Source organism: Hipposideros armiger, unplaced genomic scaffold (genome assembly GCF_001890085.2).
Source record: "Hipposideros armiger isolate ML-2016 unplaced genomic scaffold, ASM189008v1 scaffold_132, whole genome shotgun sequence".
NCBI lineage: Eukaryota > Metazoa > Chordata > Mammalia > Chiroptera > Hipposideridae > Hipposideros > Hipposideros armiger.
The window spans coordinates 421047-436321 of record NW_017731482.1 but is presented as its reverse complement, the minus strand read 5'-3'; the positions used below and the strand labels follow the sequence as shown (position 1 = coordinate 436321).

At 36.7% G+C, this 15275-nt stretch overlaps 1 protein-coding gene across 2 annotated transcripts in view; it reads left to right on the top strand.

Moving 5' to 3' along the window:
- Window positions 1-15275, top strand: part of FCHSD2 (FCH and double SH3 domains 2) — a 222154-nt gene that overhangs the window by 145758 nt on the left and 61121 nt on the right. For both annotated transcript variants that reach the window (XM_019649420.1, XM_019649421.1), the window contains exon 9: window positions 8962-9084. In XM_019649420.1, coding sequence (XP_019504965.1) covers window positions 8962-9084 — 123 coding nt within the window. The remainder of the gene's footprint in view (window positions 1-8961; window positions 9085-15275) is intronic.

Here is a 15275-nt window from a genome sequence, read left to right as displayed (position 1 = left end):
CATGGGTTGAAACTATGTCATTTACATTTTAAGTTAAAAGTCATTTTAAGTTCAAGATCTATTCTCATTAACCTAGGACCATTGGAGTAAAACTGTTTGGCACATTGATTATAAACACAAGCATAGACATAGAAATCCCATGGCAATACTCCAGTAAAAGGTGATCATCCATATAATCCTGGATTAAATTACATTATTTAAAAATTATATATTAAAATGAAAACAAAAGAAATTAAACTCCCACAGAGAATTTATGGACTATAAAAACTGCGATTATACTTTCTTTTTATTTCTTTTTAAAGATTTTTATTGGGGAATTGGGGGAAGGGGAACAGAAAAGTTGCTGTCTTTTTGTTCTTCAGTCTAGTTGTGGAGGACGTTGCTTCACTGGCCCAAGTTGGCACCATCATTGCGTTCTTCCCGGGCAAGGCAGATCAGTCGCCGGCTTCTGGACGGCTGCTCACTGTGGCTGCTGGCCGCTCACGCTGGCTGCTGGCTACACACAGTAGCCCATGGCAACCCACTGCAGCAGGGGCTGCAGCCTACGCTGTCGCCAGCGACTCACGGCAGCCCAGCTCCAGGTTGAGCTGTTGTTCAGCATCTTAGCTGTAGAGGGCAGTGTCACTGGCCCTCATATGTGGGATCCAAACCGGGCCCTCTGGCGTCCCAAGCCAGCTCTTAACCAACGCACCACTCGGCCGGCCCACTGCGATTATACTTTCAGCTTCCACTTTAAGGAAAACTACTCTATTTTTGCCTATACAATATATACGAGGAATGTGAGGAATAAAAAATATTTGGCTACAGGGACAAGGAAGCAAAAGAGATTTCCTGAAGTGGTATACTCAAGCTAGTAGATCTTGGTCTGAGTCTCTTGAAGTATACTGCTTTAAGTTCATCTGGGCAACTCAGTCACCTTTAATAATTTTACTTCACTGGAGTTTATTAGTTATTTCTAATTCTGGTAGGTTTGTTAGAAATGAAGATGAATGTTTAGCAATAGGGTGAGATGGAAAATAATGAATGGCTGAGGGACTAAAATTCATGTGTATTTAAAAAGTCAAACTGATGCAGTTAAAGCTTTCAAATATTTCTAAAGTCTGTGAAACTCCTTGTAAAATTCTGGGATTCCCTGGAACACAGAGATAAAACATGGTCACTAAATAAACAAACAACAGCAAGAACAACAAATCTTGGGGAAAGAGAGGAATCTTATTTCCAGAATTGCCACATTGTATTATTTTAAATGTCCAGCTCTTAACAAAAAATTAGACATGCAAAGAAACAGGAAAATTTAGCCCATACACAGTAATACAAAGAGTCAATAGAGACTGACTGCAAAGAACACCATACGTTGGACTTACTAGACCAAGATTTTAAATCACCTATTTTTAATATGTTCAAAGGACTAAAGGAAACCATTTCCAAAGAACTAAAGTATGAGAACAATGTCTCACCAAAGAGAGAATGTTGACAAAGCAATAGAAATTATATAAAGAAACCAAATAGAAATTTTGGAGTTGAAAAGTACAATAATGGAAATAAAAATACACTAGAAGGGCCGGCCGAGTGGCGCGGTGGTTAAGAGCTGGCTTGGGACGCCAGAGGGCCCCGGTTCAGATCCCACATATGAGGGCCAGTGACACTGCCCTCTACAGCTAAGATGCTGAACAACAGTTCAACCTGGAGCTGGGCTGCTGTGAGTCACCGGCGACGGTGTAGGCTGCAGCCCCTGCTGCAGTGGGTTGCCATGGGCTACCGTGTGTAGCCAGCAGCCAGTGTGAGCGGCCAGCAGCCGCAGTGAGCGGCCGTCCAGAAGCCAGCGACTGATCTGCCTCGCCCGGGAAGAGCACAATTATGGTGCCTACTTGGGCCAGTGAAGAAACGTCCTCCACAAGTAGACTGAAGAACAAAAGGACAGCAACTTTTCTGTTCCCCTTCCCCCAATTCCCCAATAAAAATCTTAAAAAAAAAAAAAAAGACTCAAAAGAAAGTCTGTCACCAAAATCCCAGATGAACTCATATTTGTATAATCCTTGAAAGAGTGCTTCTCCTGCCATTTCTGAGCATATACGTGAATACTGGTGTATCATTGATTGTGAAATTTATGGCTGTTCATACCAGTCTCTATGGGAATTGAAGTTTATGCACATCTGCTCATTTAAAATTGAATAAACAAATATATTTAGAGAACATTCTTGTGCCTAGCTCATATAAATGCTGGACAGGGCTCAGATGCATCTTCACTATGCATGTCCTTATCAAACTATTATAGTTGTGATACTTTTATCACTTACTGTAAGCTTTAAGTAGTTCTTATCTTACTTTAAATTTATAAGAAATACATGCAGCTTTTGGATTGTGTTTGTCATTCAGCTTTAAATAAGAATTGTCTACTTTAAGCTTTTAGATTTAATTGAAGAGAACCACAAATAGTAAGGCAAGCTATTGAATTATTATTAATTGCAGTTAATTATCTATATGAATCAAGGTTTTTCCTTATAATGCAACCAAAAGAAATAATTTAGATAGTGGAGCTTAAATAAGCTATGATTATCATCCATAACCCTTTATAGTAAGGAGTCTCTTAATTGCAAATAACAAAGACTTAAAGTAGCTTGAGCAAAATGGGAATTTGTTGGCTCAGGTAAAGAAAGCACAGAAAGGACAAGGTGCTGGTTGCTCAGGAACCACCCAATCCAAAGACACTCTCTGTCTCTCTCTTCTGCTCCCTATTCCCAGCTTCACTCTGCCAAATTTCTTATCACTGCTTTTCCTCGTAAATTGGTTTAAATCTCTCCTACTCCAGATAGGTTTTCTCTACTTTGTGGGAAGAATAGCCATTTGGTGGGAAGAATAGGCCATTTTGGACTCATCTTTCATGTGCCATCCTAGGGATAGCCTAATTTAGGTCAAGTGCCCACTTCTGCCCAGTAACAGTGTTCTGTCTTGCATACCAGCTTGGCCTGCAAGTTCACCCCTGTGGTCAAGAGAGCAGGCTCTGTTGCTAGGAGAGAGAAGGCATGCAAAGTCATGTTATGTTTTATGTCTTGGGATTCCACATTAAAATATGCCACTACTAAAAAGATTTGAAAATATTACAGTTGACAAAGTTTTGTGAGATTAGTTTCTTCTCTAGCTTATATAAAACGTTACCAGTGTTATGTAATATCAGGCTTACTTTTCAGTCATGTGAATTCTGATTGGTGTATTGTTTGTTGACCAGGACAAATATTTATTAAGCATTACTAGTATGTCACACCCTGTACTCAGCACAGAAGACACAGTGGTAAACAAACAGACATGATGCTTCCCTTCACTGAACTTAACAAACTAAAAAAGAGACAGACAAATAGGCATCACCAGTGCAAGACTGTATGCTATGGTTAAGAGTTATGCAGCAAAAAGAAGTGTCTAAACTAGATCATGATTAAGTGAAGATTTAAGGATAAGAGTCAGCTAGACCAGGGAGGAGAGGATAGAGCATAGGTGAGGAAAGAGGAAAAGCTTATGTGAAAACTCAGAGGCAAAAGGAATATTGGACAAATCAAAAGATATGCATTGTAGGGGAGAGGAAATAGGGAACAATAAGCGAAGAAGCTGAAGAGGTAAGCCAAGTCAAGATCATGAAGTCATGAATTTATTTATTTATTTATTTATTTATTTATTTGCTTTATATTAAATGTAATGGGTAGCCAATGAACATTGTTGAGCAGTCAAGCAATATATGCAATTTAGAAACATCTTCCTAGCCACAAGATGGAAATGTGTTGGCAAGAGGAATAGCTGGATTCAGGGAAAAAGGAGCTTATTGCAGGAATCCAGATGAGACAGAATGGCAGGAGGGTAGTAGCTGTGGAGATTAGTAGGGGTTGGATTTGATAAATATTTAAGAAGTAGAATCAACAGGATTTAGTAATTAACTGGAGGAAAGGCAGAGGGGAAAGTAAACCTTAAGTTCCAAGTGTCTGACATACGTAGGCAGGTGAGTAGATAGTGAGCTACACACTGAGCTAGGAACACATAGAGAAGAGCAGTTGGAGAAGAGAATGATTCCATTAAAGAGGCGGTTTGATATATAGGTGAGAAAGTCAGAGGGAGGAATAGTGTCTGGTCAAAATCTCAGTCTGAATAGTTACATACTATTTTTTTCACTGGAGGAAAGCTGACCCAATTAAGATAAAATAAATGCCTGATTCCCTAATTCACTCTCAAAATGTTTCTTTGGCGCCTTCCCTCTTGTACAATTGGGCTTGGTTTTGTAGCTCCCACTCTTTCCAGTTCAGTTCATTTCAGTAATCATTTATTGCAGTCTTTCTTTGCTAAGGTTAGGGATAAAGGGAAGAAGCACGTGCTGCCTGCTCTCAAGGAACTAATGGTCTGTTGGGGGAAACCAGACGTGTATATAATGGTTTTGATACGCAATTTAGAAACATCCTCCTAGCTGCAGTGTGGAAATGGGTTGGTGGGAGGGACAACAGGAAAGCGCTGCAGTAATCCAGATGAGACAGGTACTAAGTACTATGATAGACAGTGATAAGTACTCTATGCAATGAGTACTGTGAGGGACAAGTTTGTGAAAAGCATCTTTAGGCTCTCTTCTTTGGTTCCCAGTACTTCATTCTATTTTGGGGAATTACTTTCCTAATTATTAGCTTTTTAATCAAAGTCCATATAAAAATTTATGCAATCTGCCTTCTAATCACAAACAATGTTGAAATAATGCTACCCAGAATTGCTTTGAACTTCATCTCTGGGCACCAACTGGTTCAAACAATTGAAGTTAACTTGAGACAGGGGGCTGGAGCCAGTCATAGGATGGGTAATCATCTACTTCCTGTGCTTTGATCCAACAGTCTCTTAATTTTTGTACCTCCTGCATTAGCTCTGTGCACACTAGCAATAATCCACATAGGCCAGAAGGCCTCCAGCTATCTCATTCTGAGCCACCAGAAAAATTGGCACATGTGCAGGTTAATGAATACTGAAACACTGCAAATGTAATAATTAAAATTCAGGGAATTCTGAGTGTTGAATAGGATGAAAGAAATATTTAAGATTGATCTGTCTGTTGAAGAGGCTTCCAGTCACTTGGCTCACCTCCCACCTAATGAAGTTTCTTTAAGCCTTACTTAGGGTTGCTGAAACCAAGAAAAGACTTTACTGTGTTTGGTACATGATGACTAATAGTACATTTTCTTTTAACTGAAATGTGCAGGTATAGCTTGCCTGTGCGGTAACTAATTCAGGGCATATTTGTTGCTAGATTAAAGCATTCATTTATTTATAAATATTTTTTGAGTATCTATTTGCCAGGCACTGTGCCTGAATAAGACTCAATCCATGACTTGCAATAATGCCCATACAACATACAGAAGGTTGAGGAATCACCAAAGAGGAACTGGTTGAGTCAGTTTTGTAAGGCATTTGGAACATGGTAAGCCATTAGTAAATGTTAGCTACCTCTCTTAGCCATCATTATTAATGTTTGAGTAAGAGAGAACAGGAGGAAGGATATTCAGGTCAAGAGAATAACTTAACTGGAAACATGAAAGTGAACGTCGTTTTTCAGAATGGCTCAGTGTAGTGGGGATGTAGAGTACAACGCAGACAACAGTGATGAGAGATGGTGCTAAGAAGTAGTGTGAGATTTTAAAGGACCTTCAAAATACACAGTGGGAGCCATTCGGGGGAAAATTGTGACATCACTTCTTTCTCTAATCTGATATTAATGTTTTCTTTTTATGAAAAATTTTCAACATACACTAAAGTAAGAAAAGTAGTATAATGACCCCTATGTGCTCATTATCCAGCTTTAACAATTATCAATATGTTGTCAATCCAGTCAAGATTTTAAAGCAAAGCAAGAGAGAAGACTAACATTGTGCCATGTTCATTACCTTATTTTATCTTCACGATGTCCCATGGAGTATGTGGTATTCCTGCTTTTCCTAGTTACAAATAAGAAAACCATCAAAATGATGAAGTAAACGTTCTGGGATTCTCGCCCACACCCAGCTTATTCCAGAACTCCCTTTCTTTCCCATGCTGCATCATGCTGCCTCTATAATTCTGAAATAGAGCATAATTCTCAGTTGAAAACAGCTGTTTTCAACTGTGCCTCCCTGTTACATTGGTGCTGTTGACCCTATTCAGGATGGTAGACTTCTCTCCCTCCAAGCCACTTTGCTTCTACAGGGTCACTAGGATTTAAGTCTGTGTAAAACGCTCAGCCTAATCAGCTAAACAACTGTTTAGTCCAATGGTCCAGTATGGTCCCCAGCCTACCACCAAATTGTTAGAAAAGACAAATTCTCATGCGCCACCCACATCTACTAAATCAGAGACTCTGGGGGTGGGAGCAATTGCCAATTGCTGTATTTAAATAAAATATTCCAGTGGTTTCCTGCAAACACAGGTTTATGGCCACCTATCAAAAGCATTTCTAAGGCAAAAACTTCATATCAGAGAAAGTTATATGTTTCTTTTTAAACAAGTTCATGAAAAGCATGTCCTAAGGCAGGAGTTTTTATTTAGACTTAACAGCAGGAGTCTCTCTGGGGATGTTATGTAACTACATGGAAAGAAATCTTAAGGCATTTACACTGCCTGTATTTAAAGTGCTTGATGGTGCCATCTAGTGGTTTAAGCACTATAGACATGCAGCTTTACTACTCCCCAAGTTTTTGGGACAAAATTTGTGTATTTAAAAAATCAGTTTTATATTAAAAGTTAAATGGAATAGCCAAATACAAAATATATAAAGTAGTTCTTTACTTTAAAACCTCCATTGAGGATTCTTAGATGTGGCACCAGTACACAAGTAACAAAATAAAAATAGTTATATTAGATTTCAACAAAATAAGAAACGTTTGTGCATCAAAGGACACTATTGAGAGAGTGAAAAGACAGCTCACAAAATGGGAGAATATATTTAAAAATCATGTCTGATAAGATATAGATATATGTATCCAAATATATATAGTATCCAAATATGTAAAGAACTCTTTTTTTTTTAAGATTTTTATTGGGGAATTGGGGGGATGGGAACAGTGCTGGGGAATTGGGGGAAGGGGAACAGACAAGTTGCTGTCCTTTTGTTCTTCAATCTAGTTGTGGAGGACGTTGCTTCACTGGCCCAAGTTGGCACCATCATTGCGCTCTTCTCTGGCGAGGCAGATCAGTCGCCGGCTTCTGGACGGCCACTCACTGCGGCTGCTGGCCACTCACGCTGGCTGCTGGCTACATACGGTAGCCCATGGCAACCCACTGCCACAGGGAGTGCAGCCTACGCTGTCGCCGGCAACTCATGGCAGCCCAGCTCCAGGTTGAGCTGTTGTTCAGCATCTTAGCTGTGGAGGGCAGTGTCACTGGCCCTCATATGTGGGATCCGAACCGGGGCCCTCTGGCATCCCAAGCGAGTTCTTAACCATCGCGCCACTCGGCCGGCCCAGTAAAGAACTCTTACAACTCATCAACAAAAAGACTAAACAACCCAATTAAAAAATGACCAGTTTACCACAACAGTTTGGCAGTTCCTCAACTAGTTAAACATAGAATTACCATCGGACCCAGTGATTTCACTCCTAGGTATATATAGCAGAATTGGAAACAGGAGTTCAAACAAAAACTTGTACACAAATATTCATAGCATTATCCATAATAGCCAAAAAGTGGAAACAACCCAAATGTCCATCAACTAATTAATAGATAAACAAAATGTGGTGTATCCATACAAGGGAATATTACTCAGCCATAAAAAGTACTAATACATTGATGAAGCTTGAAAACATGCTTAATGACAGAGGCACACACAAAAGGGCAATATATATATAGATATAGATATAGAGATATAGAGATATGATTTAATTTATATGAAATATCCAGAGTAGGCAAATCTGAAGAGAGAGAAAATAGATTAGTGGTTGCCAGAGGCTAAGGGAAGGGAAGAATGGGAATGTCCACATAATTGGCGTGGGATTTGTTTTTGGGGTGATGAAAATGTCTTGAAATTAGATAGTAATGGTTATACAACATTGTGAATGTTCTAAAAGCCAATGAATTTAACTATTTAAAATAATGAAAACAGTGATTTTTGTGTTATGTAAATGTTACCTCAATTTTTAAGAAAACCTCCATTGATTGGCAAGACTTCATAACCTTTTTTGATTATTGTTGATATATTTTTCCATCATTGTTGCTGGCGTGTTTATATCCTATTTGTCCGTTTTTTAACCTAAGATTATTTGATACATACTTTTCTATCTGTACAGTTTCCAGTTTTTATTTTGGTGGCTGTATATATTTTAGTCATTATACACATAGCTTAATCATTTCTCAAAAATTTAGTGGTTTTCTCTTCTTTTTTTCAGTTTTAAAGAATCCTGTTCTATGCTTCATTACATAAGAATGTTTAAAACTCTTCATAGACATTACATTGGTGTTTCTTCCCCAAACATGATTTGAGTCACTTTTCTTTTTTTTTACTATTTCAATTGTATTTTTTCTCTGACTGCTCTGTAGTGAGAATATACTAATTTATAATCCTACCAATAAATGATGAGGAAAAATAGAGGAGACTAATGATTATTGAATATCTACTCTGTTCTAGGCACTGTGCCTAGACCCTTTCACATCCATTATTTCATTGAACCCTCACACGTTCCCACTAAAGTGACTACAGAAGTTGACACAGCTAATAGCAGATGAACGAAGGTCAGGTTTTGGCCTGTTCCACAGCTTTACCAATATTGGATTTTACCTTTTTTAAATTCCTATTTATTAGAGAGATTCAACCTTTTCCCAAGTGAATGTTTATTGTTTATATTTACTCTTACATAATAATCTGTATCTTTTCATTTATTAATAGATTTTAAACTGAACTTACCTTGTAGACAGTAGGCATTATGTGTCAAAGCTTTATCACAATTTTTTTGCCTTTTGTTTATTCCTCTTTTACAGGCTCTTGATGGAAATGTGTATGATCACCTGAAGGATTATTTAATAGCCTTCAGCCGGACTGAGCTAGAAACATGTCAAGCTGTGCAGAACACATTCCAGTTTTTACTAGAAACCTCCAGCAAGGTAAGTTATCTTTAGTGCAATATGTGATCTTATCCTTTTTTTTTTTTTTTTTAAAGATTTTATTGGGGAATTGAGGGAGGGGAACAGTGCTGGAGAATCAGGGGAAGGGGAACAGAGAAGCTGCCATCCCCCTGTTCTTCAGTCTAGTTGTGGAGGACATCACCTCACTGGCCCATGTTGGCATCATTATTGCGTTCTTCCCGGCTGAGGCAGATCGGTCGCCTGCCGCTGGACGGCCGCTCATGGCGGCTCTTGGTAGCTCCGACCGGCTGCCAGCCGCTCACGCTGGCTGCCAGCCACACATGCAGTGGGCTACTTATGGCAGCCCACTGCAGCAGTAGCTGCAGCCTACACCGTTGCCAGCGACTCATAGCAGCCCAGCTCCAGGTCGAGCTGTTGTTCACCATCTTAGCTGTAGAGGGCGAGCGTCACTGGCCCTCATGTGGGATCTGATCCGGGGCCCTGCTGCTCAGAGCTGGCGTCCCAAGCCAGCTCTTAACCAACGCTCCACTTGGCCAGCCCTGATCTTATCCATTTTTGAATGTAAAATGTTTTTACGTACAAACTAAATGAAGGTACCAATGACATTAGAAGAATGCTATAAAGGACAAATGTCCTGGAAACAGTATTCTTTCTAAAAAAAAGTTGGAGGGTATTCTATTCTCCTTGATGAGCTGACACAAAGGGCAAAAGGGAAAGTCTTGATACAGGCTTGCTCAGAACATCAGTCCATTGCCATGTAGGTTGCTTTTGAGAAAAATAGTTTAAAGAGTTTTATCTTGCACTCAAATTTTGAATGCACTCAACTGAGATGGGGGAACAAAAGGGTGATTTGTCAATTCAAAGAATAATAAAGGGGCCAAAGGGGAAAATAGCGTTTTATAATCAATAAAGAAATCAAGAGTATAATGCCTGTTTCTAAAAAGTTAACCTTACTGCTATATGCCATCATTCTTTGACAGTAATCTTTTTATTCAAAAGTATTGAAACCTCTATCAGTTTTGCTGGCATGTCACACTGTGTACAGAGAAAGTAAATAAAATTGCTTTTCTTCAGGATCTGACAGACTGAAATTTGTTGCAGTAGAGAAACTGTCCTTTGGAAGATAAATTGTTTTTGTGATTGGTAATTTCTTTCTGATAAATTAAGTGCATAGTAAACATCTCCTGACTGAATGCATGCATTTGTAAAAATATATTCATTTTATAACTGCCATTTTAAAAGATCCAGTTCAATTCTGTTTTTTGGCAAGGAAAGCAGGAACTGGCTAATACCATAAGAAATTGTTTGGAAAGGAATCATGGTATCCATCTCATGAGACAATGTCCAAAGAAAAGAAAAGGGGCTCAGACTCTTCTTCCTGAATGCCTCCTGTTGTATTTATTCTTGTTTTCAGTGTACCATAACTCCAATTCTATTTTGAGGAAAACATTGAAAATATTAAGTTGATATGGAAATGTACAGATCAGTTGCTATGAAATCCTGTCATATTTCTATTTTCCTGTATCCCCGCCTGCCCAGGATCCAATGAAAGATATAAAAGGACTGATATATAGAAAGAATGATGAATGAATAGTTATGTGAAAGCAAATGCAAAATAATGTTAATTGAAGAATCTAAATAATGGGTATATGGGTGTTTTAGTGCAATTCTTTTTATTTTAATGTATGTATATTTGAAATTTTCCAAGAGAATGTTGGGGGAGAAAGTCTATGAAAATATGTTGTCTTTGTTTCTTTTTATGGAGTGGTTGATTTTGACTAGTGATCAAATTTTTGATATTTATTGGTCCATTCAGGTTTTCTGTTTCTTTCTTAGTACATTTTGGTAACTTATACTTTCCTAGACAATTATCAATTTCATTGATCAGATTTGATGACATAAATTTGCTTATAAACTTGTTTGCTTCTATAGTTGTCTTCCTTTTTTATTTCCAATATTGTTTGTACTGTCTCTCTTATTTTGATCATACCAGTCTATTTTATTAATCTTTTCCAAGAGCCAGCTTTTGTTCTATTTCCTTATTTTCTATTTCCTTAATTTCTACCTTTATATTCATTATTTTTTCCCACTTTATTACAGTTTATATTCTTATTCTATGTCAGGTTTCTTTTTCTATTAGGTCCTATATCTGTAGTCTTTCTTGTTTTCAAATACATACACTTAAGATAAAAAAATTTCTCTTTCTAATTTAATTACATGCTGTGATATGTAGAGCTTTTGCATTGTTTCTACTTTTTTCCTCCTCATTTACCCATGAATTATTTAGAAGTGAGTTTTTCCAGTTTCCATTCAATTGGGAGTATATAGAGTAGCATTTTTCATTCTATTAGAAATTGTATTTTATTGCATTTATTCTAATTTTATCAGCGAGATTGTCCTCTGACAAAATTCTTTGAAATCTCTTTTTCCAAGAATAAGTTAGATTGGATACACTACCTTTAGTTTATAAAACAAGTAAATGGATAGTCTTTAAAAATAGCTAATATTTTGCTCAGCACTTAACTATTTTATAGAAGTTTTTAGCATATTCTCTGAAGTTGGCATTATTGTACTCATTTTATAGAAAGGAAAACAGACTCAGAAAGTTTATGTGGCTTGCCTAAGGTCACACACTCATACAGTGTTTTTCGTACTCTATTACTATACTATATTCTCTCCTTAGCTTATATTATATTCATAGAAAATGAATTAAAAATGTATAAACTGATTTAGACATATAAAGAGATAAGCTTTCATTTCCTCTACATTCACTCATATGAGTATCTTGCTCCCCAGGGATGAGGAATAAATGAGATGCTCTTGTGTTTAAAATGAAAGTGGCAGTAATAAAAATTTAATAAGAATGATATAGTTAGGAGATGTGTCCTTTTGTTCCAAGTACCAGAAGAGCTCTCACCTACCAAAGTCTTATGCCATGTGCTTTGCTGTTACAAAGAACTTGTGCTGCTTTTGTTATACTCTGAAAGCAACCCAGTGATCTGATCACCCAAAAAGAATTTTGAAATTTTTAGGTTTTTATTCTACGTTATTATTACTTTGTGTTTGGGAGAGAAAATCCATTTTTTCCCCACATATCTAAATCGTAACTGTACATATTCTGAAAGATATTTTGGGGTTATTCATAGTGACACACTATAAATGTTATGATGCTTTCTATATATATCTTTCATTCCCTAAAGGGTAACAGCTGGCCCTAGGAGCTTTTGTTTAATTATTTATAAAGCTTGCTTTTCTCCTTAATATTTTATGAAATGCTTTGTATATGTAACTGAAGTAGATGTTGTCATAGATATTTTCTCTAGGATAATAATTCCAAAGGTAGTTCTGCTGGCCTTCCTAGCTTGTTTATGTGTGCTTGCTTTCTGCCTGCATAAGAAAACTCCTACCAACTAATGAGCTCTTTAAACAATTCCAAAAATAACAGTGTTATTCTGTATTTCTTTGAAAATTAAATTGTCTAGTATTATCATTCTTAATACCTTGAAGACTAACCAAAAAAGTAAACTTAACAAAAGGAGGGGGAAAAAAAACCACATGAGCATTTCGAAAAACACAGGAAAACCATTTTATGATAAAAACACTCAGCAAATTAGGAATTGAAGGGAACATCCTTAACGTGATAAAGGGCTAATATATTCAGTGGTGAAAGACTGAAAGCTTTCCCCACTAAGATCAGGAGCAAGACAAAGGATGCCCACTTTCACTACTGCTATTCATCATTGTACTGGAGGTTCTAGTTAGAGCAGTTAAGCAAGAAAAGAAATAGAAGGCATCCAGATTGAAAAGAAAGTACTAAAATGATCTGTATTTGAAGATGACATGATTTATGTAAAAAATCCTATAGAATCCACAAAAAAAGTACTAGAGCTAATAAAAGAATTTAGCAAAAGTTGCAGGTATGAGATCAAAACACAAAATCAGTTGTGTTTGTATACTCCATCAATGAATGAACTGAAAAAAAATTAAGAAAACAATTCCAACTACAATAACATCTGAAGAATAAAATACCTAGGAATAAATTTAACCAAAGGGGTGAAAGACTTCTACATTGAAAACTACAAAACATTGCTGAAATCAATTATAGAAGACCTAAATAAATAGAAATAATAAATGTTTATAGATTAGAAGATTTCATATCACTTATACTGCAATATTCCCCAAAGTGATCTACAGATTCAGTGCAATCCCTATCAAAATTCCCATGGCCTTTTTTTGGGGCAGAAATGGAAACACCTATCCTCAAATACATATGGAACTTCAAGGGGCCCTGAATAGCCAAAACACATTGAAAAGGAAAAAAAGTTGAAGGACTCACATTTCCCAATTTCAAAACTTATTGCAAAGTTATGGTAATCAGGATTGTTTGGTACTGGAATACAGACAAATGTAGACCAATGAAATAGAATTGAGAATCCAGAAATAAACCAAACCATCTATGTCCCATTGATTTTTGACAAGATTGCCAAGGCTTTTTGATGAAGAAAGAATAGTCTCTTAAACAAAAGATGCTGGGACAACTGGATAACCATATGCAGAAGAATTAAGTTGAACCCCTACCTCATTCCATATACAAAAATTAACTCAAAATGGATCAACAACCTAAAACTATAGAAGAAAACATAGAGGTACATGTTTATGACCTTGTATTTGGCATTATATTCATAGATTTGACATCAAAGCACAAGCAATAAAAAAAAATAGATAATTGAACTTCTACAAATAAAAAGCTCTTGTGCATCAAAGAACATTATCAAGAATGTGAAAAAATGCACAGGGTGGGAGAAAATACTTACAAATTATGTGTCTCATAAGGATTTAATATCCAAAATGTACAATGAATTCTTACAATAAAAAGACAAACGACCCAATTTAAAAATGGTCAAAGGATTTGAATAGACATTTCTCTAAAGAAGATATACAAATGGCCAATAAGTAAAGATACCCAACATCATTAATCATTAGAGAAATTCAAATCAGAACAACAATGAAATATCACTTCCCACCCTGTAGGAAAGCTTTAATAATTAAAACAAAAAAAAACAAGTGTTGGCAAGAATGTGGAGAAATTATTGGGTTGTCGGAAAAGTCATGATGCATTTTTGCAACGAAAACAATACAAAAAAATACGTCATGACTTTTCCAAAAACCCAGTAGAACCCTCATACATTGTTGGTAGGAATGTAAAATGGTGCAACCACTGTAGAAAACAGTTTGGTAGTTCCTCAAAAATGAAGCACTCAGTTTCCATATGACTTGGAACTTCCACTTCAAGAGAATTGAAAACAAGTGTTCAAACAAAAAGTTGTACACAACAGCATTATTCATAATAGCCAATAAGTGGCGAAAAACTAAATGTCCATCAACTGATGATTAGATAAATAAATATGGTGTATCCATACAATGGAATATTATTCTTCCATAAAAAGGAGTGAACTGCTGATACATCATACAACATGAGTCCCACAGAATAAAAAAATGTAAATAGTTGGAAGACAGTGTGGAGGTTCCTTAAAAAAATTAAGAATACAATTACCATATAACCCAACAATCCCTCTCCTGGGTATATACCCAAAAAATCAGAAAACATTTATCCGTAAAGATATATATGCTCCAGTGTTCATTGCAGCTTTATTTACAGTGGCCAAGACATGGACACAACCAAAGTATGCTTCGATAGATGACTGGATAAAGATGTGGTATATATACACGATGGAACACTACTCTCCCATAAGAAAAGATGAAGTAGTGCCATTTGTGACAACATGGATAGATCTTGAGATTATTATGCTAAGCAAAATAAGTCAGACAGAAAAAGTCGAGAACCATATGATTTCACTGATATGTGGGATATAAAACTGAAAACAACAAAGGAACAAGACAAAGAAAGAAAGAAACAAAACTCATAAACACAGACAATAGTTTAGTGGTTACCAGAGAGTAGATGAGGGTAAACGGGGTCAAATATATGGTGATGGAAGGAGAACACTAACTGTGGTAAACACACAATGTGATCTATAGATGATGTATTGCAGAATTGTGCACTTAAAACCTATGTAATTTTACTAACCATTGTCACCCCAATCAATTTTAATTAAAAAAAATATATATATATATAGGGCCGGCCGAGTGGCGCAATGGTTAAGAACTGGCTTGGGATGCCAGAGGGCCCCGGTTCGGATCCCACATGT